Source organism: Furipterus horrens, unplaced genomic scaffold (genome assembly GCF_987537825.1).
Source record: "Furipterus horrens unplaced genomic scaffold, mFurHor1.1.pri manual_scaffold_11, whole genome shotgun sequence".
Lineage (NCBI taxonomy): Eukaryota > Metazoa > Chordata > Mammalia > Chiroptera > Furipteridae > Furipterus > Furipterus horrens.
This window is the reverse complement of record NW_028327181.1, coordinates 81,352,194-81,379,300: the sequence shown is the minus strand read 5'-3', so window position 1 is coordinate 81,379,300 and position 27,107 is coordinate 81,352,194. Positions and strand designations below refer to the sequence as shown.

The window sequence follows — 27,107 nt, the reverse complement described above, 5'->3', positions numbered from 1 at the left end:
TGCCCTGGCTGCTGTGGTTCAGTGGATTGAGTACCAGACTGCGAACTGGAAGGTTGCTGGTTCAATTCCCTGTCTGGGCACATGCCAGGTCCCCAGTTAGGGGCGTGTGAGAGGCAACCGATTGGTGTTCCTAACACATCAATGTTTCCCTCTCCCTCCTTTCTACTCTCCTAAAATAAAATACTTTTAAAAATACATGATTCTTCATCTCCTACAGATTAAAGTTCAAATTCCTTTATAAGGCATTCAAGGACCTCCAGGTATTTGACTCCAGCTTTCCATTCCACCCTAATGCCCCAGTCCACCCTGTCCTGAGTCAACTCCTTGCCCTTCCCTATAATCAACCTCTGTGTCTGGCACTCTGCTTAAAGAGACTGCCTGAAAACCCTTTATTTTCTGATGAAAGGTAACATAGTATAATGGTTAAGAACATGAATTCAAGCACAAATGTGTTTGAGTCCATCCATTGGCTGTGTGAACTTGAGCAAATTACCTGAAACACTGCCACGGTTTCAGCATTTATGCAATGGGCACGTTAGTACCTATTTCATAGGTTTGTTATGAAGAGCACATGATATAAACTATTTGAGCTAGATAATCTCTACCCTTCTCAAGGTATGCTTTACTGTTCCTCTGCTGCAGGTATGTGTTCATGTCTTAACTCCTGGACTAAGTTCTTTAAAGACCCTTGATAAGGTGTCTTATCAGTGCCTTGAACAGAATAAGTACTTATTAAAAATATTAGTGAAATGTGAGTTAATTTGGGGCTACAGAGTATACCCTAGTAATTACAATACCACTCAGGTGAGGCAGTGGAAAGTTGGAAGGTAAATAAAAGCCTGAGTTAAGTATTCATTCTAATAGATGCATTACTTTCCTACCATGATCCTGGCACTGAAATCAGCAGTGAAGGGGGCCTGGACTAAAGTTTAAGGAACTTCTAGTAAAAGGTAGGATTTTGAGCTGAGTGCTGAGGTGGTGAATTAGGAGAAGGGAGGAGCTGAAGGAATTACAGGATGGCACAAGGCTTGGGCAGGATAAGATGGTTAAGCTTGAAAACAAAAGGATGTGCCCATGTTCCTGTGCCCCTAGCAGATCTCAACTTTCTTCCCTGAGAACCTACTTTTGGGGGAAGACATGCAATGTCATAAGACTTGTCATTCCTATTCCTCTCATCCATAGAAAATGACCTTGCCTTTCTGCTCAAAATTGTTTCTTCTCTCCGTTATGGGACCTCATGTTTGCATCTTCCGTGCTCAATGCACACTTCCATTAAGTGTGTCTTTCAGCAATGCCTGTTATGTGTTGGGCTCCTAGGACCCAGGCTGCAGAAAGGACCTTGCTCTCCCAGGATTCATGGATACAATCCAGTGAACAGGCCATGGCTAAACTGTGCTAAACTCAGGGTGCCAGCCTGAAGAGTTGGGGGGTGGCTTCCCTTGGCAATTACCCTACTAGAATCAATTCTTGATGATTGGCTAAAGCTCTGTCTCCAGAAAGAGTGATGGCCATAATTGCAAAGCCTGTGAGCCAGAATACCCTTGACTGACCACTTTATCCCCATCTCTCTTCCCCTTGGACCATGATCCATTCACCACCCCTTTCCCAACCCTGGCTGCAGAGCTGTGACCACATTAAGCTTTGGCCTGAGATGGAGGAAGAGTAAGGAAGCTGCTGCACCAATATGACTGACCGAAGCTGCCCAAGGCCCTAAAAGGAGGAAGTGGATAGGTGCCTTATCCAAAATGGTACGCAGCTCAGGTTTTATCAGAAGGCAGCAGCTTCCTTACTCTTTCCCCCACCTCTGACCAAGTCTCAATGTGCCACATAGTGTAGGCAGCTATGTGGAAGGAGGAGGAGCTATAGAACTGTGGGCTAGAGTGGGGGTGTATGGACCAGTTAGTTCATGGTTTTAACCATCCCAAGCAGAAAGCAATGATGGCTTAAACTAGCATGATGGTAGTGGAAATGGTGTGAAGATTCCAGAGACCTAGTTGAGAAGCAGAACCTACAGGACTTGGTGATAAACTGCTCTCTGGAAAAGAGAGCAGTCATGGCTTTCAGCCATCAGCATCCACCCCCAGGATGGCCTCACCCCCTTCCCTTCCTGCCAGTCCTAGAAACCATGTGAGTACCAGGCCTATAGCCCTTTGTTCTGTCTACTGCTCAGTAAGTGGGTTCAAGTTTGATAAGAAAGGACTTCCTGTGGTAGAAACTGAAAGGAAGAGGAAGGGGTTAGCCCATTCCTGCCAAGGAGGTTGTGGGAGAAGGATGATGGCCAGAGCTTTGTGTCCATTTCATGCCCTCTGGCTTCTGGAATGGGTGCAGGTACTCTTGGGACCCAGTGCTGCCCCTCCAGCCTTGGCCTTGAACTTGGACCCAGTGCGGCTCACCTTCTACACAGGCCCCAATGGCAGCCACTTTGGGTTTTCATTGGACTTCTGCAAGGACAGCCATAGGAGGTGAGCAAGCCCTGGGGGAAGTTTGGGTGCTGGAAGAGAGAAGGTTCCCCCCACCATTACTACTTCCATGAGCCTTTCTGAGCACTTGCTATTAGTTATTTGGCTGGTATCATTGCTGAATATCCCTTATACATTTACTTTCCTGACAGTATTGATTGGTTGGTATTGTCACCATTTCCATATGGCTATGGCAGAGCTGTGGTTTGAACTTAGATCTACTAGTGTCCTCAGCAGTATCAGCACTCTACCCTTCTCTTCAGAGTTGCCTATTAGCTTCTCTAATTCTTCATTAGAACTAGCTCTCAAGAAGGCATCTGGTAACAGTTTAATGTTCTAGGTATCATGTAAACCCCTAGCTTTTTGGTGGGGGGCAGTGGGTGGTGTAGACGGATACAGAGCTTAGGTAATCTTTTTCAGCAATGATATAAACCCTTTGTATTCATATCAAACCAAATGTTTATAGTTCCAGCTTTCCCCTAACTTGCTGGGTTTCTTTGGGCGTTTGATTGATCCTGACTGGGAGTCAGTTTCATGGGCCCTAAAATGAAAAGGTTGCCTACATGGTCTGTGAAGTCTCTGAGGAAATACGATTCAGTGTCCCCCAAGGCACACTTGGCCTTCAGGGTAATGCTCCCAGCACGGGCACTGGGGCATGGGATATCCCTGGAATCAGCGCGGTGCTCATGCAGCTTTCCTACGCAGCGTGGCCATCGTGGTGGGCGCCCCGCGGACCCTGGGTCGCAGCCAAGAGGAGACGGGCGGTGTGTTCCTGTGCTCCTGGAGGGCCGAGGGCGGCCAGTGCTCTCCTCTGACCTTCGACCTTAGTGAGTCCCAGACAAAGAGGGATAAGGAGGGCCTAGAGGGAGCGTGGACAGCCTGGCTTCAAGCCCCCTCCCTTCTTGTGCCCTCCAGATGATGAGACCCGAAAAGCAGCCTCCCAAACTTTCCAAACCTTCAAGGCCGGGCAAGGACTAGGGGCGTCAGTCGTCAGCTGGAACGACAGCATTGTGGTGGGCACCGCGGGACGGGGGAACAGGGAGTAGTAGTGGGCAAAGGCATGTCGAGGAAGGGAGGTGGAAACCCGAGTCCCGCCTCTTCCCCACTCTCCTGTGGCCCTGCCCCAGGCCTGCGCCCCCTGGCAGCACTGGAACGTCCTAGAAAACACCGCGGAGGCTGAGAAGACACCTGTAGGAGGCTGCTTCTTGGCTCAGCTCCAGAACGCCGGCCGCGCGGAGTTCTCGCCTTGTCGGGCCAACAAAATGAGCAGGGTTTACTCGCAAAATAACTTTTGTGAGCTCCACTCTCCGTTTTGGCTCCGCCCATTCGCGGCCACACTGCCCAGCCCTTAATCTGAACTTTCTCCCAGCACCCGCTGGCCCTGCTTTCTACCCCACCATTCAACTGCCCATCTCCTGGCAACGTCCAGGCTATATCTGCTGACTCAAGGCCACGCCCCTATATTACCCCATGGCCCCGCCTCCGCCCCGCCCCAGGCTCTTTGCATGCTTCTTGATCCGTCTCTTCTCTGACCCTCCCCCTTGCCTCCTCCAGGGGAAGACAGGCGCTACTGTGAAGCGGGCTTCAGCTCCGTAGTCACTCAGGCAAGTAGCTAGCCTAAACGTCGTGAAACGGCTCCCAAACAGGGCCCGCTCTCACCTCCAGGGCTTCCTTTACAGGCTGGAGAGCTGGTGCTTGGGGCTCCTGGCGGCTATTTTTTCATAGGTACGTGCTCATCCGTACACCTCCCTCCACTCACTCTCCTCCTGGAGAGACCCCAGGAGTCTGGGCCTCTACACCCACTGTCTCTCTTACCCTAGGTCTCCTGGCACGGGCTCCAATAGCAGATATCTTCTCGAGTTATCACCCCGGCACTCTCTTGTGGCATGTGCGCACCCAACGCTTCACCTTCGACTCCAGCCGACAGGAGTATTTCGACGGCTACCGGGGTAACCCCAGAACCCCCCTTAGAGGCTCCCCAGCACTCTGTCACACTGCCCACCCCCCCGCCCCCTGCGGAAGCGCCCCCATGCCAACTCCTGCTGGCCGCCCCAACACCCAAGGCATCTCCATGCTCTGCTCCCGCAGCTTCCCACGCAGACCGCCCAACTCCCACATGCTCCACCCCGCCTTCCCTGCAGTTCTTGGCCTCTCGATGGCCTTCGTTTTGCTGTCTACATAATGCAAGGTTAAAATGGGCGATGTCTGAGTCTCCTTCTTCGCCCTCCGCCCCTCCTTGCTTCGCTCTCTCAGAAAAACTAATTCGCGCTGTGTATTCAGGGTATTCGGTGGCCGTTGGCGAGTTCGACGGGAATCCCAGCACTACAGGCAAGAAATCCATTTAGGGGCAGGGGCTGGAGGTTGGGGAGCCCAGCCCAGGAGGAGCACCTCCAAACCTCACACCAAAATCTGCCCTGCGTGGGGAATGGTGGGCGGGAGGCAGATAGGTTCGAAGAACCTAATTCAGTTTTCCTCAGAGTATGTCTTCGGCGCCCCCACCTGGAGCTGGACCCTGGGAGCCGTGAGTGCCACCTGCCCTGCCTTTCAGCATCCCGTAGCCCCTGACCCTACTCTTAAGTCGGACCACCCACTCCCCTACACCTCTGCCCTTTTTCACCCGGAGCGGGAGGCTGCCTTGGGGGACAAGAAGGACGTACTCATGTGCATTGTCTGCGCAGGTGGAAATTTTGCACTCGAACCACCAGAGGCTACACCGGCTGCTTGGAGAGCAGGTGAGGGCCGGTTCCTGATGGGGTGGCCCAGACTGAGGGACTGAGACCCTAGAATATTCCACGGGGGTGTGAGGGGCGATGTCTAAGACAGGGAGGCGGGTCTGGGGACGGGAATTAAGGCGCACCTGTCTTTCTGCAGGTGGCTTCGTATTTCGGACACTCAGTGGCCGTCACTGACGTCAACGGGGACGGGTGAGGAGGGGCATGTCCCAGCCCTACCCAGCTGAGTCTCCTCCTTTCCTAGCCCTCACTCCGGGTGACCACCGAGGGGAGCGGGAGGGCGAGGATGGGCGACATGTGGCCCTGGCCTGCAGTATCCCCCCAGACCACCCCACTAACTCCACGTCTGGCCTGCAGGAGGCACGACCTGTTGGTGGGGGCGCCGCTGTACATGGAGAGCCGCTCTGACCTCAAGCTGGCGGAGGTGGGGCGTGTGTACTTGTTCCTGCAGCCTGGGGGCTCCCACGCGCTGGGCTCCCCCAGCCTCCTGCTGACTGGCACACAGCTCTATGGACGATTTGGCTCAGCCATCGCACCTCTGGGCGATCTCAACCGGGATGGCTACAATGGTAAAGGAAGAAAGGAGCTCCACCAGCTACGGAGGGGCTGAGAACCACAATAAAGACCATGAATTTGACCTGAGGGCAGCAGGAGCCAGGAAGAGTTTTAAGCAGAGAAAGTTAAAGGAGACCAATTAGTGCCCTTTACTGCCTGGAACTCAGGCTAGGCAGTAGGTCTGGGGAGGTGCTATGGGGAGATATCAGCAGTCCGGCTCTGGACCTATTTGATCTTGAAGGACTTCCCCACATCAGGCAGGCAGGTCCAGAGAGCAGTTAGGTGTAGCTTCCCCCAACTTCCACCAGGGAGGTCTGAGTGGGAGATAGGGGCTGGGGGAGCAGGCAGAGCTCCTGGGCGCATGTGAAGGGAGGAGAGGTCCAGGAAGAGAGCCCCGTGGAGCAAGAGCATTCAGCGCACTCACAGAGGAAGTGAGTCTGGAAAGAGGACAGAGGAATATCTAAAGGAGTAGGGGGAAAAAAAAAAAAAAACACCAGGAGATTTGATGGCCCAAAACTCAAAGGAAGAGACTGTTCTAAGCAGAAGAAAGGAGTTAATGGCACCAGATATTTCTGAAAGGTACGATTAGATAGGGCTGGAGAAATATCCATGGTCTTTAACAACGAAGAGGTCATTGGTGACAGAGACAAGAAGTGATTCAGGTGTGGGCAGGGATATAAGCCAGAATGCATGGGGCAAGATATGAATGGAAGTGAAGAATTGGAGGCAGCCAGCATAGACAGCTCTTTAACTCAGTTTGTAAGAGAGAAAAGATGATTATTGAAAGGAGATGATGGTCAAGGGAAGGTTGTTTTAATTTCAAAGAATATGGAGTAGGTTGAATGTGAAGGAAAATGATCTTATGGGAAAATTGGGGGAGGGATGAGCTGGAGGAAGATCCCTTTGATGCATGAGGGATGCCGGGGGGCGGTGGAGGATAGGATGCTAAGCCCAGTGGCAGGGTGAAAAAGGGATACCCATTCCAAGGTCAGACAAAGAAAGGGGTGTGGAGTTATAGCACAACAGTTGGGCTGCTTTTCTTTGTGAAGGAAGTGCAGGGGTGACTGGGAGCTTGAGAGAATGGAGAATGTTTGAAATGGGTGCTGAGCAGACTGGGAGAGGGAGCTGAGCAGACCCCCACTCCCACCCCACAGGACTGCTGGGCAGTTCCTAGTGAAAGCTGGAGGTCAGGAATTCATGGTGCCCTCTCTGGTGGGGTCTGGCCAGGCTTGCCCAAAACTGGCAGTGGGGAAAGATGGCTGAGGATATGGCAAGGGTGGTCAACTGGTCAGGAAATAAGTAGAGATGAGGAAACCAGCCCTGACTGGTGTGGCTCAGTGGGTTGGGTGTTGTCCCACAGACTGAAAGGTTGCCAGTTCAATTCCCAGTCAGGGCACATGCCTGAGTTTTTGGGCCAGGCCCCCAGCTGGGTACATGCAAGAGGCAACTGATGTTTCTCTCCCTCTCTTTCTCCCTCCCTTTCCCTCTCTCTAAAAATGAATTTTTAAAAAAGACGAGGAAGCCAAAAATCAGGAGAGAGTGAAGGCCTGGGGACACAGCTGTAGTGAGAGTGGTTGATTTGGGTAAATTCTGGGTAACTTGATCAGAAAAATCAATAAATATTTTTTAAGAAAAATACTGCACAGAAGACAAAGGAAAGACAGTTACAAAATATAGATCAAAGATCTTGATTCCTGCCACATGCAGAAAACTCTTACAAATTAATAAGATGATGATGAATAACAAATAAATTCTCAGGAATGATCCTAAAAGTTATTAGTAATGACAAGCCCATGATGTGGTGTAAGCAGAATAGGGTGAAGGTCCCTAAGGAAAAGAGGGTCAGTATTTAATAGGTCTTGGTTACTTAATCTTCTGGTACTCGGTTTTCCCGTCTAAAATGGGAATAATGATGCTTAATAGTCAGGATCAAATGAAATCACAACAATATATTTTTCTCAATAGATAGTGAGGTCTGTTACTGTATTTGTAATAATCCTACTTGAGGGGTCTCTCTCTGACCCAGTTGTAAGCTCCTGGAAGGCAGGACAGCTGCCTCTTTGACCCAGACCTTTGCATCCCTCTCCTGGTCCCCTGGGGTCTGCCCAGAGTAGGAACTACTGAAAGGTTTACAGGGCCACCTGGAAAGATTGGAAAACAAGAAGTCACTCTCTTTTTGTTGTTCCTTCCAGATGTTGCAGTGGCTGCCCCCTACGGGGGTCCCAGTGGTCGAGGCCAAGTGCAGGTGTTCCTGGGTCAGAGTGAGGGGCTTAACTCACGCCCCTCCCAGGTCCTGGATAGCCCTTTCTCCACAGGCTCTGGCTTCGGCTTCTCCTTGCGAGGTGCCACAGACATTGATGACAATGGATACCCAGGTGCCCTGGACTGCCCCCAGCTAAATAAAAAGGGCCCTTGAGCATTAGCTGGAGATGCTAAGAGATACAGCCAGGGACCCATACATGACTTGGTGCCCCACTGACCTGTGTGTGGGACTAGAATGCTAGGGAGGATCAAAAGGGGGAGTGGTTTGGGGAACCCCTGGGAAGATGATGACCTCATGCCCTCTCTAATTACCAATTCTGACCCCCTCCCAATATCTATAGACCTATTAGTGGGAGCATACGGGGCTGACAAGGTGGCTGTGTACAGGTGAGTACTGGCTCCAGGTGTAGGGTGGGGAGGAGAACAGGCCAGGAGGGGCCACAATGGCAAGCCTCCCCCAATCCACCAGAGCTCAGCCAGTAGTGATGGCTACTGTCCAGCTGTTGGTACAAGACTCACTGAATCCTGACGTGAAGGATTGTGTCCTGCCCCAGACCAAGACGCCAGTGAGCTGGTGAGGAGACAGAGGGCATGAGCCAGGCAGGATCTGGGACCTCGGGGGCCCTAACCCCTGAGTCCCACTCACATCTTTGCAGCTTTAACATACGGATGTGTGTAGGAGTCACTGGGCACAATGTTCCTCAGAAGCTAAGTGAGTGGCATGGTGGGCACAGGAGGGAGGTGGACCTGAGCTCCCTTGGAGGCTGGCCAGGGAGACCCTGACGCTTCCTGCTTGCCCTGTCAGGCCTAAATGCTGAGCTGCAGCTGGACCGGCAGAAGCCCCGCCAGGGCCGGCGGGTGCTACTGATGCACTCCCTACAGGCGGGCACAATCCTGCACCTAGACGTGGGGGGGAAGCACAGCCCCATCTGCCATACCACCACAGCCTTCCTCCGTGTACGCCCAGGCTGGGGATGGGCAGGGCTGGATGTGCAAGTCTGTTCATTCAGCCCTGGGGTAGGGCTGGCCGCTGCAGGTCTGGGGGTGATCAGTGGTAGGGTGCATGATCCTTGTTCCCTCCTTAGGATGAGGCCGACTTCCGGGACAAGCTGAGCCCCATAGTGCTCAGCGTCAATGTGTCCCTGCCACCTGAGAAGGATGGACTACCCCCTGCTCTCGTGCTGCATGGAGACACCCATGTCCAGGAGCAGGTGAGGGTGGGCAGGAGTAGGCAAGGGAGGTGAAGAACTGCTACCAGAAAGGCAAGGTTAGGGTTATTGTCCTAATGAAAACCCCAAAACCTCAGTGTCTTCTAAGCCCCAAGTGTTAATGTCACCTCTACACTGATATAAACCCATAAACCCTGATGTCACCACCTAAACCATGACATTGTCCCAAGCCCTGCTGCAAACCCCAAAACCCTGATGTCATCGCCACACTACTTTCATTCTCAGATCTTCTAATTCCCTAACTTCACATGCCCCCAGCTTACCCACATACCTTGTGTCCTCTGTAGACCCGCATCATCCTGGACTGTGGGGAAGATGACCTGTGTGTGCCCCAGCTTCAGCTCACTGCCAACATGTAAGGCCTCCCACTCTACCCTCCCCTGGCCCAGTTGTCCCCTCTGTCACCCCTTCCCCACCTGGGATACCATACACCCATACACTGCCCTCAACCCCTGACCTCCTCCCAGACCCAGGGCCTGGACAACGAGGCCTCTCACTCCTTTCTCCCCACAGGACAGGCTCCCCACTCCTAATTGGAGCTGATAATGTGCTGGAGCTAAAGATGGATGCAGCCAACGAGGGGGAGGGGGCCTATGAGGCTGAGCTGGCCGTGCACCTACCCCCAGGTGCCCACTACATGAGGGCCCTCAGCAACATCGAGGTGAAGCCCCTTAACCTTGGGGCATATTACCAGGGATGTGAGAGGTGTGGGATCCTCTTCCCGCCCTGAGAGCCCCCACTTTTCTTATGCTTTGCTGTAAAAGCTGTATTATTATTTTTTTAATTTGTAAGAGGAGAACTTGCTAATGGCCTGAAATTTAAGAGCTTTATTATAAAACCCAAGTCAAAAATGGCTCAGGAACTAAATATTGACAAGAACCTCTGTTAACATTTGGTGGATTTCCTTCCAGTCTTTTTTCTGAACATCAACACACACTTATATAGGTACTCTACATATTTATTTATTTATTTATTTATTTATTTATTTATTTCATTGATGTAGTTTATAACAATGGAATTATAGTCTAGGTAATGTTTTGTGATTTTTACTTCCAAAAATCATAAAAAATAATAAAATGCTAGAGTAATACATAAATTAGAATGTGACAGTCCCTTGAATTCCCACTCTCAAGAAAGCCTCCTCCCACCCTGGCACAGAAATCTTTTCCAGACTTCCCAAGGAGTTTAAATATATATGGGCTGCTTTGTAACCATCTTCTTTCTTGAAACTACCTCCTCAAAGGGCTTTGAGAGGCTTATCTGTAACCAGAAGAAGGAGAATGAAACCAAGGTCGTGCTGTGTGAACTGGGCAACCCCATGAAGAAGAATGCCCGGGTGAGGCTGCCGAGTCCTGGGTGCTGGGTCTCCTCCACCAGGGTCTCATAGACAGCCAGCTTTTAGGGGTTGGGTTTGGAGTCAAGATAGCCCTGGGCTGAAATCCTGGTCCTCACACTCCCTATCTCTATGTTCTTGGATGAGTGAATTTCCCTCTCTGATTAGGCTTCTGAGTAAAATAGAGATAGTGATGGTGGCCTTGGAGGATGAGGACTGGACGCCACATTCAATGTTCAGAGTAAGCATTTGGGTAGTGACTTTGGCTGTCTGGTTTCTCAGATAGGAATTACCATGTTGGTGAGTGTGGAGAACCTGGAGGAGGCTGGGGAGCATGTGTCCTTCTGGCTGCAGATCAGGAGGTATACTGGACTGGGGAGTGCCTGATGCAGAGACACTCAGGTGCCCTCCATACAGAAGAGTCTTCTGGGATGCCTGCTTTTCACTTTCCTGTTCCCTTTCTTCCTGTTTCTGAGTCTTGGAGCCCAAGAAGACGTTCTTCCTGAGGCCAAACTTTTGTGTGGCACAGTCTGTGGAGTTAGCTCTTTCTGAGCCCTCTGAAATTCCGTCTGTGCCCCTCCTCCGCAAGTCCTGGTGTTCACTGGGCTGGTTGGTGTCCCTGACCTGCTTCTCCTCATCCCCTCCCCTCTAGCAAGAACAGCCAGAATCCATACAGTGAGATTGTGCTGCTGGATGTGCCAGTCCGGGTGGCGGCCCGTGTGGAGCTTCGAGGGTGAGAGGCCCAGGATTGATAAGGGAGATGGCAGGCAAAGCCCTATGGTTCAAGGGGTCCTGGGAGAACCCCCACAGGCAAGTCAAGATAAGCTTACTTTGGGGGCTTGGGCCCCTGCAGGAGCTCCTTTCCAGCCTTCCTGGTGGTGGCAGCAGACAAAGGCAACAGGGAGAACAGCTCAGACAGCTGGGGCCCCAAAGTGGAGCACACCTATGAGGTAGGGAGGAGACTCGGGGCCCGAGGCTGGGGTGAGAGGGTCCCAGGAGCTACAGTCTAGGCACTGAGCCACCTAATATTCTGCCACCACCAACTCCACCAGATCTACAACAATGGTCCTGCAACTGTAAGTGGCCTCCACCTCACCCTCCTCCTCCCTGGCCAGTCCCAGCCCTCTGACCTGCTCTACATCCTGGATATACAGCTTCAGGGGGGTCTTCGGTGCTCCCCACAGCCCTCTCCTAACCCCCGCAAGGTGAGAGCCTGGGTGGAAGAAAGAGCTGTGGGTGAGTCCCCAGCCCATCAGCCAGGTCCCCTCTGGGAGGGCAGGGAGATGGGCAGAGCACGGGACCTAACAGATTCTTTGCCTCCCCAGCTGAACTGGGGACAGCCCACCCCCACTCCCTCCCCCATTTACCCAGCCCATCACAAGCGGGAGCGCAGGCAGGCTTTCCTGCCAGGGCCCAAGCAGCCATCGAGGCTTCAGGATCCAGTTCTTGTGGTGAGCAGGCTCTGTGGTCTCTAGGTGGGGTCTCTCGTCCCTGAGAGGATGAGAGGCAGGGAGAGGGGCCAGAAGTGATGTGGGACTCTGGTTAGCCACTTTGGTCCAAGTGCATATGAAGGATAGTCTGGTCTTGTGTCTGGGGTTCCCAGTACGTTAAAGATAATGAATAAATGCCAAAGCAGGGTTACAAAAATTCTGGGTATTGAACGCTGTATGATGGCCCACATCTGCCAGCCCTCTCCCTGAACCTCTGGGACTGTGTGAACAACCGCATTTAGAGATAACGTCTGAAGCTTGGATCTGAGGCCCTTCCTGAGAAGGAGGCCCAAGCTCCCTTACTGCCCACCCCATCCCCCACCTCTGGCTTCTCCTTCTCCCTCTGTGTTGGGTGCTAGGTGTGAGAGGGTGATGGGGCTGGGGGGGGGGGGGCTCGGGACTAATAACGCATCCCCTCAGAGCTGCGACTCGGCGCCCTGCACTGTGGTGCAATGTGAGCTGCAGGAGATGGCGCGCGGGCAGCGGGCCCTGGTCACTGTGCTGGCCTTCCTGTGGCTGCCCAGCCTCCGCCAGGTGGGACAAGACGTGATGGGCGGGGCCTAGGGGCGGGACCTTCTGGAGGGGAGGGCTGAGTGTGCTCTTGGGAGAGGCGGAGCTTTAGGTTGCAGGAAGAGAGTGAAGGCCAGATTTACTTTGTTTTCTTTTATTTATTTTTATTTTTTATTTTTAATTAATTGTTTGCTGGGGGGCGGAGTTTGCTTTGGAGGAGACAGGTTTCAGCCAGGGTCAGGGCTCCTCAGGGGAAGTCTGGGGCTGGGACTCCTGCAACCAACAGGTCCGTGTGAATGGCTTCCCTCCACCTCCACCCCCAACCCCTTCCAGAGGCCATTGGATCAATTTGTGCTGCAGTCGCACGCCTGGTTCAATGTCACCTCCCTTCCCTACTCTGTGCCTGCCCTCAGCCTGCCCAGTGGGGAAGCTCTGGTGAGTATGGAAGAATATTGTCAAGGAGATGAGTCCCATTGGTCATCCTATATATCCTTGTCCAGCAGAATGGGGGCGGGGCCTCCCTGGGTCTAAAGAGTGAGACAGGTAGGTGGCTTGGCTTGGTGTCCCCACCCCACAGGTTTGAGTTTTTCAGAAAGGAAAGTGTCAGAGTGACTGAGGACATTCGCAGGTTTGTCCTTAGGTGCAGACACAGCTGCTTCAGGCCTTGGAGGAGAGGGACATTCCAATCTGGTGGGTGCTAGTAGGTGTGTTGGGTGGCCTGCTGTTGCTCACGCTCCTGGTCTTGGCCATGTGGAAGGTAAGGCGTGAAAGGGGATGGGGTTTCTAGGCGGGCATGGACTTGGCCCTGCCCACCCTCACAGGGAGGCAGAGAGAGAGAGAGTGGCCCAAGTGGGTGACCTAGAGCCCATCTGATCTATATCTCCACTATTAGACTGTCATTCTCCAGAGGACCTGTTTCAGGCACAGAACACTGGGAGAAGGGGCACCTGGAATTCTAAGTCCTTCAAACCCATTCACCCCTGAGAGGAAGAGTCACAGGGAATGAGTCCTTCTGAAACTCCCTGGCTGCTGTGGAGGACAGGGTTCACCTCCTCCCTGCTCTGTTCTTTGCCCCAACTGAGGTGGGAGACACAGGTCTGATCCAGATGCTGCTCCCTGCTCCTTATGAGGCCCTGATGGGTCACTCCCTCCTCTGTGCCTGGAGAACAAGTCAGCTGGTTTCAAACTGGCTCAGGTGCCCAAATCCTGGGAAACATAGTGCTTTTAGGGAAAAACACACATTAGACTCATAATGACCAAATCTACATCATCATACACTTAAGTCATAGAGAGACATAATCATCAGTATTTAAGAAAAATTCAGGGAAGAAAAAAGCAAAATATATATTTTTAAGTTACATGTATTACATTTAAATGGGGAAAGGCCTTCATCTGTGCAAACAGCGGGGTCCATGTTTTGTGCTGGTCCAGGAGAGGACCTCATGGCTGGCATACTTACTTCTTCCAATGCTGCTCTGGGGCCTAAGGATCATTTTTATAACCTGTCCCTGGCCCCCATGCACCCCCAGGTCGGCTTCTTCAAGCGGAATCGACCACCTCTGGAAGAAGAGGATGAAGAAGAGTGATGGTACAGCCCATGATCTGTCCTAGCAGGAAGGCTAATGTGATGCCTGCTCCGCCTCTTCTCCATGTGCCCCCCACTCTGGTTACTCAGGGGTTGGAGCTGTTCCATGGAGGCCTCCTGATGTCCTCCCCCTCCCATCAGAGATAGGCCTCCCCCTTTCCTGCTGTCTAATAAAGAGACAGCCCCAACACTCAGTGCGCTTCTTTTTTTCGGGGTCAGAGGAGGAGAGGGGGACCAAGGTGATATTTGGAGAGAGGATCTGGGGCTGGTAGGAATGTGAGCAGAGAACATTTCTGCCAGGGTGAAGGTTGCAAATTACTGTCTTTGGGGAGTGTCAGGGAGTAGAAAGTGGGGGTGGAACTAGGGAGAAAGAATGGAAGAGCCTCCAGGTGAAACTAGGGGCTATGGAGGTGTCTGAGGATGGCCAGAGGGGTGGCAGAGAGGCAGGCAAGGTCCCTGGTGGACAGCTTTAAACAGCATTTTTAAAAATGATTTTGAAGAGATAAATATCGAGAAAAGAACATGATCTTCCCACTCCCAATTTTTAAAAAGGGGCTTTAAAAGAAAGATTTTATCTACCTATTTATTTCTTCTTAGAGAGAAGGGAAGGGAGAGAGAAAGAGAGGAAGAGAAACATCGATGTGCAAGATGTGTGAGACATAGATACATTGATTGGTTGCCTCTCACATGCCTCCAACTGGGGACCTGGCCCGCAACCCAGGCATGTGCCCAGATTGGGAATTAAATCAGCAACCTTTGGTTCACAGGCTGGCACTCAATCCACTGAACCACACCAGCCAAGGCAAAAAAAAAAGGCTTTTAAAGGTGTGTTCAGAGTGGTCAGGGACGGCCCCTCTGATGAGGTGGGCAGAGAAATGAACGAATGAGCTGGACAGCTGCAGGGAAATAGTGTTCTGGACAGAAAGAGCAGCCAGTGAAAAGGCCCTGAAGTGGAAGCAGGCTTGATGGGTTCACGTAAAAGCAAGAAGGCCCATGGGCTAAAGGCAGTTGAGGAATCCCGGAGATGAGGTTGGGATCAGGGCAGGCAGACAGCGCCTGTGACCAAGGGGCAGACTTTGGACTTGATGCTAAGTGTTGAGGAAGTCATTAATGGACAGGCTTACCTCACAAGAGCTGCTACTGAAAGGGGAAAAAGGTAAATTCTGAACAGAACAGAACAATTTTATATCCATGCATGGCAAGTTCCATAACAGGTTTCTAGTTGGGTGACTGAATATTTAGGAAAAGATTAAGCCATGATCCTTGAACACCAGCCAAATCCATCCCCCACCCCCTGCCACCATTGCAGTTGGACAGCCCCAGACTATTTATCTTAATCCAACAAAACATTTGGCATTTGTCCTTATACACAGGACAGAAATGTGAGCTAGATGGAAGAGACTTGGATTGAAAACTGAACAATTTTGATAAAGCTGAAGGGTATCTCTATGGGGGTGTCCCAAAGCTCCATCCTAACTCTGGGCTGCTTGTATTGTCATGAGTCCCTTAACCCTGCAGATGGCTGCTGGCTGAGAGGGAGCTCCAATATGATGAGTGACTGAAGCAGATCTGAGGCAGCCTTGACAGATTGTAAAGTTGGGTTGTAACCAACAAGATGAAATTCACCAGGGATGAGTGCTAAATCCTGTGTTGAGGTTCCAAAATTTTGGTTACATAAGAAAAGGACTGGAAAATCTGGTTAGATGGAAATTTATGAGTGGAGGAGGACTAGAAGAAAGGAAAGGAAGAAAAACAGAATGGAAGACAGGAAGGAAGGAAGGAAGGGAGGGAGGGAACAAGGAAGAAAGAAAAAGTTTATTGGTTTTTGGCTACAATCTGAAAACAAGGTTCCCTTATTTCAAAAGACTCGACCAGGAGAGAAGCCTGCATTGCTGAGTTCTTTGCTCTAGGTATCCAATCTCCTTCAGGGCACTACATTTTGAGAAAGAAAAGGTAACAAGCCAGAGAGAACCAGGAGAGGGATACCAGATTAGATGAGGATTAGGCCACCCAGAAACTGAGTGATGATGACAACCAGAAACTGGAAGGAAAGAGAGTTTGGCTGGGACTAAAGGGCAGACCAATAGCTATCTTCAAATGTGGAGTTTAATGGCTGAGAAAGAAGAAAAAAATTCAGATGGTCATTCATGAACCAGACCCAGAGACCAACTGGTGATTCTCAGCGGGAAAGACAGGCTGTTTCCCCCTCTAGAACTTCCTAATCATTATGATAACCCATCGATGGATCTTATTTCCTGGACCAACAATAGCACCTTGTCAGGCATGTGCTACAGCTAGACCCTTTACATTATTATCTCACTTAATCATTACAACAGCCCCACGAGGTAGAGATTACAATTCTCACTTTAAAGGAACAAACTTGCTCATGGCTTAATAAGATGCAAGAGCTAGACAAGAACCGGGACTAATTCCCCAGCACTGTGCTAATATTTATGCGGAGAAAGGGGAGCAGTAAAGCAGGGCAGTTCTTAGACTTTTTGGAGACGCTTATGACGAAATCCACCTCTCTCTCAGTATATTGCAAGCAATAGCCATTTCTCCCACCCCCAAATTTTGCACCAAATTTCGGGGCTCTGGAACTCCAAGTACCCTGGCGATTGGACCCTATTCGCCACACTCCCTTGCAGCCCCAAGTCTGGGACCGCAGGATGGTGGCTGCAGGGTGGGCTGAGCTCTGGCAGGGCCAGCGGGCAGCAGGCGGAGCGGGGCGGTGAGGGGGCGGTGCCCGGAGGCCCGCGGGGGTAGGGCGCTGCCTGCAGGGGGCGCTGGCGCGGCTCCGGGCTGAGACAATCGCGCTGAGCGGCCGCCGCAGCCAGAGCGGGAGCCCGAGCGGCGCGGCGCAGAACTGGGGCTGAGCGGGGTCGGCCGTGCGGGGCCGGGCGAAAGCCATGGGCCGCTAAGGCTGGGCCGAGCCCCGCGATGCCGCCGCCGAGTGGCCCCAGCGTGCTAGCGCGGCTACTACCGCTGCTGGGGCTGCTGCTCGGCGGCGCCTCCCGGGCTCCAGGCAAGTCGCCGCCGGAGCCCCCCAGTCCGCAGGGTGAGTCTCGGCCAGGATGGGCAGCGATCGCCGGCCTGCGCCCCCCACTCCCACCGGGCCTCCGCCCGCCAGCCTCCTCTTGGCGGCGCTCGTGAATTCGGGGCTATTCTATTCCCTGAATTTGGGTGGGGGAGATAAGCGACCTTGGTTCGGCGCTTTTAGGGGGGATGAGGACCGCCAGGGAGAGGTTTCGAGGAGACACAAATAGGGAGGGTGGGGGTCCCCAGGGGGTCCCCAGGCTCTGCTCCGCCGCCCCCGTCCTGTCTTGTTTTTCTCCCTCCTGATCCGCGAGGCGCTGCTGCCCGAGCCATTGTCTGCGGTAGACACCCGCCCCTGGGCGGGCTGGGGCGGGCGCCTGCTCCGCAGCCCCCTACGGGTTCCTCGCTCCAGACCCCGGTTGGGTGGGGGCGCCGCATCGGTTGCCACCCTAGGCCCGAACGGGGGCTGGGCGCCTAGAGCTGGGTTTGACGGAGGGAGGGGAGAAGGGGGAGTGGGTGAGGCTGTGGGCGGATTGACTGTTCGAATGGGGTTTCTTCGCCTTGGAGCCTGACAGCCCCCAGCCAGCCCCTCAGGTTCAGATTTGGGGGTGCACCTAAGAAACGCTGCTCAGTCAGTTAAGGAGAAGGGGCTGCAGTTGGGGGGCTCTGGAAAAAGGGGTACATTGTGATTCCCACCTTAGCGCATGGCAGGGCTGTGGTGACGGAGCCATGCTGAACTGGTTAGCTCGTTGTGGGCAGTGCCGGCTGGGAGGGCAGGCTCCTGGGTCCTGTCCAGCAGGCTTCCGGCCACTCCTGTCCCCAGTCTGCTCCCAGATCACCCCCCTCCTCATCTCACCTCTCCATCACAGTGGAGGAGACCCTCCCAGCGCCTCACCGAGCCCAGGTGGGTGTGTGAGGTGGGGGTGGGGTCAGCTCTTGCTGCAGGAGAGGGTGGAAGAGCTAGACCACGACCCCTTCCCTAGCTTGGGTTCGCAACCCACTCCAGCCCTGCACCTCGCTTCTAGCCTCCTGCCCAACCACCCAGCTACTGCTCTCCCCTCTCTAGCCCCTGGGCCCCATCCCTGTCTGAACCCGAACTGGTGCTCCACCAAGAAGCTGGCAGGAAAAGCAGGGTGGGGGCATCTCGATTGGGGAAGTGGGGTCCGGATGAAGGGAGGGGGTCGGATTTCCTCCTGGAATGAGGCAGGGCTGAAGCCAGGAGAAGCGGATACTGTTTGGAATGTCAGGCTTTGAGGAATGGGGATCTCCTCTGGCCTCAGTCTTCTCTGTGCTCTAGGGGACAAGAGATTTGATGGCTAGGAATGGGTCCTAGTTTCTCAGAAGGCCTTTCTTATATGGCCTGCACCCCAGGGAAGGGGGCTCAGGGAATTGGCTGGAATAGAGCCAGGACTTGGGCTCTCCCAGTCTGCGAGCTGGAGGCCCAGTTGAGAGGAAGGGGAAAGGAAATCTGGGCACCTGCCCCTTTACCCCCAGGTTGGGCACTTATGCCTCCTTCAGGCCTTACATACCCACCCAGTTTGATCCCTGGGCTCTCTCCCCTTTTCTAAAGAGCTGGCCCTTGAATCCAAGGCATTCCCTCAAATGCCCATAGTCCATACTCCTGGGTTCCCTCTTCCCAGCTGCTCCATCCAGCTGCTCCTAGCCTGGGGTGGGGGTAGGGAGTAGCCAGGCCCCTCTAGCTTCTCAGAATTCCTACTGGGGGTGGTGGTAGACGGGAAGCTGCCAATTCCCAGGAGAACAAGAGAGCAGGAAAGTGCAGAGTGTGTGCACCCACCCTACAGAGCTGAGGCTTCAGCCTGGGAGTGGACAGAATGGTGAGTTCAGGAACAGCTGGATGGGATGCCAGGGGCAGGCGTGGTGGCCCTGTCCCTGAGGTTGGAAGCTTGAGATAAGACACCTGACACTGTTGAGTATTAGACTCCACCAGTGAGGCCCCCTGACCTTCCCATGCCCTGTGGCCCTTAGCCCTCTCAGTTCCCAGCTCTTTCCTCTGTACCTAGACTCCCCTAGTTTTGTGTCTGGCACCCAGCCCACTCCTTACCTGCCTCTGGGGGCCCCCACTTAAGGTTTCTGTACCTTTCCAAGCATGACACCTCCGTATTAACAGCAAGGTAGGGATGAGGCATGTTCTTGAGGGAGGGGCTGTACTGAGTGGGAAGGGTTAGATGGTGCTCGGGATCCGAGGCTGTCTGGGGGATCCATGAGAAAACTCTAAGCCTGTTTCCTCCTCCCATTACCCCATCTGAGATCAGGACACTTGCAGGCTCCTGCCAGCTAGACAATCGATGGGCTAGGGGCAGATTTGGCTGGAATGCAAAGGACATGGACTTCCCAGCCCCCTCCACACCAGTTTCCCTTGGCCCTGGGTCCCTCCCTCCCTATCTCTTTCCCCTTGCTAGGGCCCCAGCTCCCTGCCCATCTCTTGGGAGGGAAGAGGGCGTTGCCATGGTGACTGACTGTAGCTGACCAGCTGGGAGGGGACCAGCAGTACACGTGAGGAGGAGGGGTCAGGAGGTACTTGTTTGGGCTTCAGGGTTGGGGTGAGTCTCTAAATCTGAAGAGAAACAGGTTTGTGCAAAGGGTTCTGGGAAGAGAATGAATGATGGGAATAACCATTTCCCTCGTGTCTGCTTCTTAGTTTTTTCCTGAGAACCCAAACTCTGACCAAGAGCCCATCCTCCCATCCAAATGGCTGAATCCTGACCCCTCTCCTCTCCACTTGGCAGCCACTGGTTCTCTCCTTATTCATTCTTTCTCAACCCTCCTTTCCCTCCCTCACCCTGACACCACTCCCCATAGGGTCCAGTAGCTAAGAATTTGGATCTAGATGTCAATTCCCAGGTTTGGATCCCAGATGTCCCACTTAACTATAGTGCAAGTATATAAATTCTTTGAGCCTCAGTTTCTTTATCTGTAAAATGGGCCAAGAGCATGTTTAATCAAGTCTAATACATCATTGACTGGAAGATACACCATTATTTCATGTACCAGTAAGAAATGCTGCCGATTATAATTATGACATCATCAACTAGAGACATAGTCTGAGTTCAGAAATGTTAAAATGTGGAAAAGTGTAAGTGTTAGACTTGATGAAATATGGTAGTAGTAGTGCCACCTACCTCACAGGCTGATGTGAAGTTTGAGGGCTCTGTAAATGTTGGCTTTTAGAATATCTTGTCTAGTCTTGGACTCAAAGCTACGCCCAACCTACAGCCCTCTCTTCTGAACTCTCCTCAGTTCTCTCTTCTCTCCTCTCTCCTCCTCACTCTCCTCACCCCATCTTGTCCACAGAGATCCTGATCAAGGTGCAGGTGTATGTGAGCGGGGAGCTGGTGCCTTTGGACCGGGCCTCCGTGGATGTGTTTGGGAATCGTATGCTGCTGGCCGCTGGCACCACAGACTCAGAGGGCGTGGCCACACTGCCCCTCAGTTACCGCTTGGGTACCTGGGTGCTGGTCACTGCTGCCCGCTCTGGCTTCCTCACCAACTCTGTGCCCTGGCGCGTTGACAAGCTGCCCTGTGAGTGCAGGGGCAGGTGGAGGGGGGGGGGGACAGCAGCTGACCTCATCAACCCCTTCCCAAGATAGTCCTTGGGGACAGAGGGAGTTGGCTTTCCAGCAGCTGCTGCCTGGGCTGGGGTGTGCAGTGGGGGTTGAGGGAGGATGAAGTCACCAGGATTTGGATGGTGGGAGTGTCCCAAATGGGGGTGGCAGGGGCTTTCTCTGGAGCTGACAGGCCACCCTTCCCACAGTATATGCGTCAGTCAGCCTCTACCTGCTCCCCGAGCGGCCGGCTACCCTCATTCTCTATGAGGACCAGGTGCACATCCTCTTGGGTTCTCCTGGTAAGGCTCCCCTTACCTCCCCCCCGATCTTCTCTTCCTCCCCCATGACATGGGTATAGAGAACTCTGCTCTTCCATACTAGCTGGGTGCCCCTGGGCAAGTCACTTAACCTCTGAGCCTCAGTTTGTTCATCTATCAATATATGATGCAGATATTGATAGTATCTATATCATCAAATTGGGGTAAGGATCAAATATTACCAAGCGTGCAAAAAATAGCACAGAAGGTGGTCAATAAATGTTTATTGTTATTGGGGCTTCTCGTGGTTTCTATTCTCCATCTACTCCTACCGTTAGAATTCCCACTCACTGCCACCTTTGTCTTCAGTGGGTCTCCACGCCCTTGTTGTACTGGGAACCTGGCCATGTTAGAAGACCACGAGAGGGCCATTTCAAGATATTGGGCACTGTTGGAATGCAAGGCCTGGAGCAATCCTGCAGTGGCCCTGGTATACCCATGAGCTTTCAGTCTCATTCAACTAAGACTTATTGCGGTGCCTAGGCTGTGCCTGGCACTATGTCTGGTGCTGGGAAACAATGGTAAGAAAGAAAAGACCCACTCCCTGCCTTGTGGAGTTCACAGTCAAGTGGGAAGGCACACAAACAGATCATCACAAACCCTGAAATAATTATTGAATACAAAGCAGGCTGAACAATGGAGTAGATGGCAGCTGCATTCAATATTGAGAAAACCCTAACCTGCGAGTGTTGTAGGATGAGAGAATTTGGTGAAGGGAGCTATGGGACTGTATGGCCTTGGGAGCTGCAGAGGGAACAAAGGCACCTTCACTGGAGAGGAAGGCCTGGGGAAGTATTCCAGATGCAGGGGCGGAATGGGATGCTCTGGTCTGGCTATGCAGGAGGAGCACCTGGTGCAGACTGGCTGATGAAGCCTGGCAGAGGGGACACTCCATCTAGCTAGTACTAAGGAGACATTCTGGGTTTTGGAGTGGGAGAAGCCCCTCCTCAAATTACATTTGCTCATCATCTCTGTTCCTGAACCAGAGGCTTCTAAAATTTCTTTAGAGGTTTCTAAAATGCCAAAGGAACCATCCTTTGCCCCCTAACTCAAAGCCTCCCAAAGCTCCCGCTGCTTCAGTATAGAGCCTAGACTGTTCACATGTTGACCATGCCCCCTGGGACCTGGCCTGCCACTGCCTCACACATCCCACTCCGGTCACCTGGAGGCCCCTAACCAGCATGCTGCACTGTGCCACTGGGCCTTTCTCCTGGCAGCCCTCCTGGAAGTCCCTTTCCACTTTCTTTCCTGGCTGTCTTACTCATCCTGCAAGGTGCCACATAGCCAAACTCCCCTTGCACAAGGCAGGATGGAATGGTGAGTGACAGAATGTCTCCTGGCACCAGACGACCTAGGCTTCAGTCAGGCTCCAGGATTGTGACCTTACGCAAGTTACTGAACTCTCCTGCCTCCATTTCTAGACCTATAAAATGGGGTTGATGATAGAGGTACCTACATCAGGGGCTGGTGTGCTAATTACAGGGGTTTTAATATAAGTAGCCTGCTTAGAACAGTCCTCAGTATATCAAAGCTTAATAAGCATTAGCTATTACCATATTGTATCATGTCCTCTCCACCCCAAGACAGGCAGACTCACAAAGTGCACACACCACCTAAGCCATCTAATGCAGTAGCTACTAGCCACATGCAGCTATTTAAATTTAAATAAATTTTGCCTTGGCTGGTGTGGCACAGTGGATTGAGTGCTGACTTGTGAACTGAAAGGCTTCCAGTTTGATTCCCGGTCAGGGCACATGCTTGGGTTGTGGGCCAGGTCCCCAGTTGGGGATATGCCAGAGGCAACTGATCAATGTATCTCTAGCACATCGATGTCTCGCTCCCTCTGTTTCTCCCTCCCTTCTCCACTCTCTAAAAATAAATTAAAATTGTTAAAAATAAATTTAAAGTTCATTAAATTTTTAAAAATTAAAAATAAACCCAGTTTCTCAGTCACACTACACTAGCCACATTTCAAGTGCTTAATGCCATGTGTGTCTGCTGGGTACTGTAATAGGCAACACAGATACAGAACATTTCCATCCATCACAGCAAAGTTCTAATGGGTACCCTGACTGCACCACACTAGACTGTGAACTTGAAGGCAGGGAATCGTGAATTATATCTTACTCATTTTTGTGTCCCTAGCACCTAACATAGTGCCTGCCACACAATAGACAATAATTGTTTGAGGACCTGAACCTCATCACTTTATAGGTTAATATGGAAACTTTCAGAGAGCAAGTAACTTGCTCAGGGTCACACAGCTAGGACTAGGAGATTTCTGATCCATGTCCCTCCCAGTTCTCTCCCTAAGTCACCACCTTCCCTGGCCTCCCAAGTGGTCTGACCCAATGGCTCCCCATCTCCTTAGATACTTGCTTTCTGCTCTGGTCCCTGGCAACTGCAGCTCCTCCCCTCTCTCTCTCCAGGTGCTCGATCCCAGCCCTGGGTGCAGTTTCAGAGGCGGGCTGCCCGCCTACCTGTCAGCTCCACCTACAGCCAGCTCTGGGCCTCGCTCACACCTGCCAGCACCCAGCAGGAAATGCGGGCTTTCCCTGCTTTCCTGGGCACTGAGGCTTCCAGCTCAGGTACGCTGGGTGCCATGCATGGGAGGGATGTTCCCTCACAAAGGATTTAGCCCTCAGCCTTGTGTCCCCTTCCCGCAGGCAATGCCTCCTGGCTGGAGCTGATGCCCCTGGCTGCTGTGAGTGTGCACCTGCTAACAGGCAATGGGACAGAAGTGCCACTCTCAGGCCCCATCCACCTGTCCCTGCCTGTGCCCTCAGAGCCTCGTGCCCTTGCTGTGGGCACCAGCATTCCAGCCTGGAGGTTTGATCCCAAGAGTGGTGAGTGCCTCAGAGGGTTGCCGGGGCTGGAGTTTGGGGATAGAGAGACTTTAGATGGAGGGACATTGAGTCTGATGTGATCCCTGCCTCTCACAGGGCTGTGGGTACGCAATGGCACTGGTATGATCCGGAAGGAAGGCCGGCAGCTCTACTGGACCTTCGTCTCCTCCCAGCTGGGGTACTGGGCAGCTGCCATGGCTTCCCCCACAGCTGGTGAGGATGTGTGTGTGGGCAGGGAATGACAGGGGGCTGTGGGGGAATGGGAGACTGGGAGAATGGGCTCCTTCTGAAAGGCAGGAAGGGCAACCACACCTGGAACCCTAAGCTCTTGCCTGGCACAGGACTGGTCACCATCACATCGGGCATCCAGGACATTGGCACCTACCATACCATCTTCCTGCTCACCATCCTGGCGGCCCTGGCCCTGCTGGTGCTCATTCTTCTATGTCTGCTCATCTACTATTGCCGGTGAGTGTCACTGAGACCCCCACCTTCTCTCATCCTATGCAGACGGAGGCCTGCTCTATGCTTGGCCTTGTGTTGGGTGCTCGGGCCCCCAAAATGCATAAAAGCATAGTCTGATCCTCAAGGTGCTGACCGGAAAGCAAGGCATATGCACATGCAAAGACTGAAAGACTGGTGGCTTGAGAGAAATGGGAAAGGGGAGGCAGGACCTGCAGGCCAGGCCCCTCCAGAGACAACCTAAAGCTGCTCCTACCAGCCAGGCTTTCATATCCACAGGACCTCAGGCTTAGGAGCTCCTCCCAGGTTCTCACTGGACCTCCTACATGCGAAGGCAATTTACTGGAGAGGGACCCAAATGGGCACAGCTGTTGGCTGAACTTCCCACAGACATGCAAGCTCTTTCCACAAACCTCTCCCAGGCGGTTTTCTTTTGTTCTTTTCCCTTTCCTTCCTTCCCTTTCCTTCCTCCCTCCCTTCCGAGTCCCAGGCATTGCCCCAACCCCTCCAACTATATCAATCCCTCGTGTTGAGGGGGTATTGGGAGCTGCGGGGGTTAGGGAGTTGCTCTGACATTACCCCTTTCTAAGGGTCCGGTCTGCCCCCTCCTCTCCAGGAGGCGTTGCTTGAAGCCGAGACAACAACACCGCAAGCTGCAGCTCTCCGGGCCCTGTGACGGCAATAAACGAGACCAGGCCACTTCCATGTCCCAGCTCCACCTCATCTGTGGGGGGCCTCTGGAGCCTGCCCCGTCCGGGGACCCCGAGGCTCCACCTCCAGGTCCCCTCCACTCCACCTTCTCCAGCTCCCGCGACTTGGCTGCCTCCCGGGATGATTTCTTCCGCGCCAAGCCACGCTCTGCCTGCCGTCCGGCCGCCGAGCCTGCAGGTGCCCGCGTGGGTGAGGGCGCCGGGCTTAAGGGCACCCGCTCCGTCGAAGGTCCTGGCGGGCTGGAGCCAGGCCTAGAGGAGTACCGGCGGGGGCCCTCTGGGGCCACGGCCTTCCTGCCAGAGCCGCCCTCGCCACCGCCACCCTTCGAGCACTACCTGGGCCACAAGGGGACGGCCGAGAGCAAGACCCCCGACTTCCTGCTGTCTCAGTCCGTGGACCAGCTGGCTCGGCCGCCGTCGCTCAGCCAGGCAGGGCAGCTCATCTTCTGCGGTTCCATCGACCACCTCAAGGACAGTGTCTACCGCAATGTCATGCCAACTCTGGTGATACCCGCGCACTATGTGCGCCTGGGCGGCGACGCGGGAGCCGCTGGGGCGGGCGACGAGCCCATTCCGCCCGAGAGCACGGCCCCCGGCCCAGCGCGCCCTTTTCCCCAGCCCGACCCCCAGCGCCCACTGATGCAGGGCCACTCGGGCGCGGGAGGCGAGGGCAGCGCGGGTGGCAGCGGCGAGGGCTGGGGGGGCGGGCGCTCGGCGCCGGTCAGCGGTTCGGTCACCATCCCAGTGCTGTTCAACGAGTCCACCATGGCTCAGCTCAACGGGGAGCTGCAGGCACTGACCGAGAAGAAGTTGCTCGAACTAGGCGTGAAGCCGCACCCACGCGCCTGGTTTGTGTCCCTCGACGGCCGCTCCAATTCGCAGGTACGCCACTCCTACATCGACCTGCAGGCTGGCGGTGGCGGGCGGAGCACGGATGCCAGCCTGGACTCGGGCGTCGACGTGCACGAGGCGCGGCCCGCGCGTCGGCGGCCCCTGCGGGAGGAGCGGGAGCGCGCCCCGACAGCCGCCCCGCCGCCGCCGCCCCCGCCGCCGCCACCGGCGCCCCCGCGTCTGGCGCTCAGCGAGGACACGGAGCCCAGCAGCAGCGAGAGCCGCACGGGCCTCTGCTCCCCGGAGGACAACTCGCTGACACCGCTGCTGGACGAGGTGGCAGCGCCCGAGGGCCGGGCAGCCACAGTACCCCGAGGTCGGGGCCGCAGCCGCGGGGACAGTTCCCGCAGCAGCGCCAGCGAGCTGCGTCGCGACTCGCTCACCAGCCCGGAGGACGAGCTGGGGGTGGAGGGGGGCGACGAGGGAGGCGACAAGAAGAGCCCTTGGCAGCGGCGGGAGGAGCGGCCGCTGATGGTATTCAACGTCAAATAGCGCCCCCTCCCGGCCTGGCGCAGCCTCTGGGTCGGGCTCCGCCCCGTCCGCCTGGGCCAGTCCCCAGGGTGCGCGCCCCAGGAGGTTGCGGGGGTACTCGCTCTTAGCCCTGGGATTTGAAAGGTGCCCAGGCGGAGCTGTCCAGTGGTATGTGCTGGGTAATGAATGTCTTGGGAGGGACCCCATGTCTTCCTCCAAGAGGGCGGTGGGAGGGGTCAGACCCCCGTTGGGAGGTGCTGGGGAGTAGGACTGGGTGGGGGGAAGCAGTGCCTGTATAAACGTGGCTGTACATAGAAAGTTCTATTGTGGGAACGCAGGAGGGGCAGCCAGGCCTCAGCTGCTAGTGTGAGGGCTGGGAAGGGAGAGGGCATTCTCTGTTGACCCCTGGGAAGGGAGGGGTGCTGCTTGCTGACTAGCCCACCTCTGGGTTACCAGGTCACAGTGGCTGGTGGCTGGGGTGGCTCTGGGGAAAAGGAGATAATGTGATGGGATCACCATGGGCAGCAGCAAATATAACTGGTGAGATTAACTCTGTGTGTCTCTGTGGGGTCGAGGGAATATGGGTGCTGGATGGGGGTCTTTGTTCAGGGATGCCCTGGGGAGGGCAGGCAGGGTGGCCAAATTAAACACTG

General features: G+C 54.0%; 2 protein-coding genes across 3 annotated transcripts; both read left to right on the top strand.

Annotated features, from left to right (window-relative positions):
• Window positions 1–2,213: 2,213 nt before the first annotated feature.
• On the top strand, window positions 2,214–14,349 carry ITGA2B (integrin subunit alpha 2b). Its single transcript, XM_090291161.1, has 30 exons — window positions 2,214–2,462; window positions 3,165–3,286; window positions 3,375–3,472; window positions 3,587–3,752; window positions 4,014–4,063; window positions 4,139–4,184; window positions 4,280–4,408; window positions 4,740–4,787; window positions 4,937–4,980; window positions 5,138–5,191; window positions 5,331–5,383; window positions 5,549–5,760; window positions 7,939–8,121; window positions 8,350–8,395; window positions 8,478–8,582; window positions 8,665–8,720; window positions 8,814–8,965; window positions 9,094–9,219; window positions 9,525–9,592; window positions 9,751–9,898; window positions 10,481–10,573; window positions 10,853–10,932; window positions 11,223–11,303; window positions 11,424–11,520; window positions 11,623–11,775; window positions 11,896–12,021; window positions 12,481–12,594; window positions 12,904–13,005; window positions 13,211–13,327; window positions 14,100–14,349. Exons 1-30 carry the CDS (start codon window positions 2,272–2,274, stop codon window positions 14,154–14,156), a joined length of 3,117 nt encoding a protein of 1,038 aa, XP_090147287.1. The 5' UTR covers window positions 2,214–2,271; the 3' UTR covers window positions 14,157–14,349.
• Window positions 14,350–16,986: 2,637 nt separating this feature from the next.
• FAM171A2 (family with sequence similarity 171 member A2) lies at window positions 16,987–27,004 on the top strand. 2 transcript variants are annotated; one of them, XM_090291745.1, is made up of 8 exons: window positions 16,987–17,213; window positions 20,504–20,731; window positions 20,964–21,056; window positions 23,504–23,662; window positions 23,741–23,920; window positions 24,017–24,133; window positions 24,262–24,388; window positions 24,999–27,004. In XM_090291745.1, exons 1-8 carry the CDS (start codon window positions 17,096–17,098, stop codon window positions 26,473–26,475), a joined length of 2,499 nt encoding a protein of 832 aa, XP_090147871.1. In that variant the 5' UTR covers window positions 16,987–17,095; the 3' UTR covers window positions 26,476–27,004. The 2 variants fall into 2 exon arrangements, with proteins under 2 accessions (XP_090147871.1, XP_090147872.1); XM_090291746.1 differs by lacking the exon at window positions 20,964–21,056.
• Window positions 27,005–27,107: the final 103 nt, after the last annotated feature.

What these genes read in the sequence shown, in the direction of transcription:
- ITGA2B (XM_090291161.1), top strand. Translation starts at nt 2,272, where the DNA reads ATGATGGCCAGAGCTTTGTGTCCATTTCATGCCCTCTGGCTTCTGGAA. An exon ending in TTCTGGCTGCAGATCAGGAG is followed by an intron (nt 10,933 to 11,222) that starts GTATACTGGACT and finishes CCTCCCCTCTAG; the next exon opens with CAAGAACAGCCAGAATCCAT. An exon ending in CCTCTCCTAACCCCCGCAAG is followed by an intron (nt 11,776 to 11,895) that starts GTGAGAGCCTGG and finishes TTGCCTCCCCAG; the next exon opens with CTGAACTGGGGACAGCCCAC.
- FAM171A2 (XM_090291745.1), top strand. Translation starts at nt 17,096, where the DNA reads ATGCCGCCGCCGAGTGGCCCCAGCGTGCTAGCGCGGCTACTACCGCTG. An exon ending in CATCCTCTTGGGTTCTCCTG is followed by an intron (nt 21,057 to 23,503) that starts GTAAGGCTCCCC and finishes CTCTCTCTCCAG; the next exon opens with GTGCTCGATCCCAGCCCTGG. An exon ending in CACTGAGGCTTCCAGCTCAG is followed by an intron (nt 23,663 to 23,740) that starts GTACGCTGGGTG and finishes CCCTTCCCGCAG; the next exon opens with GCAATGCCTCCTGGCTGGAG.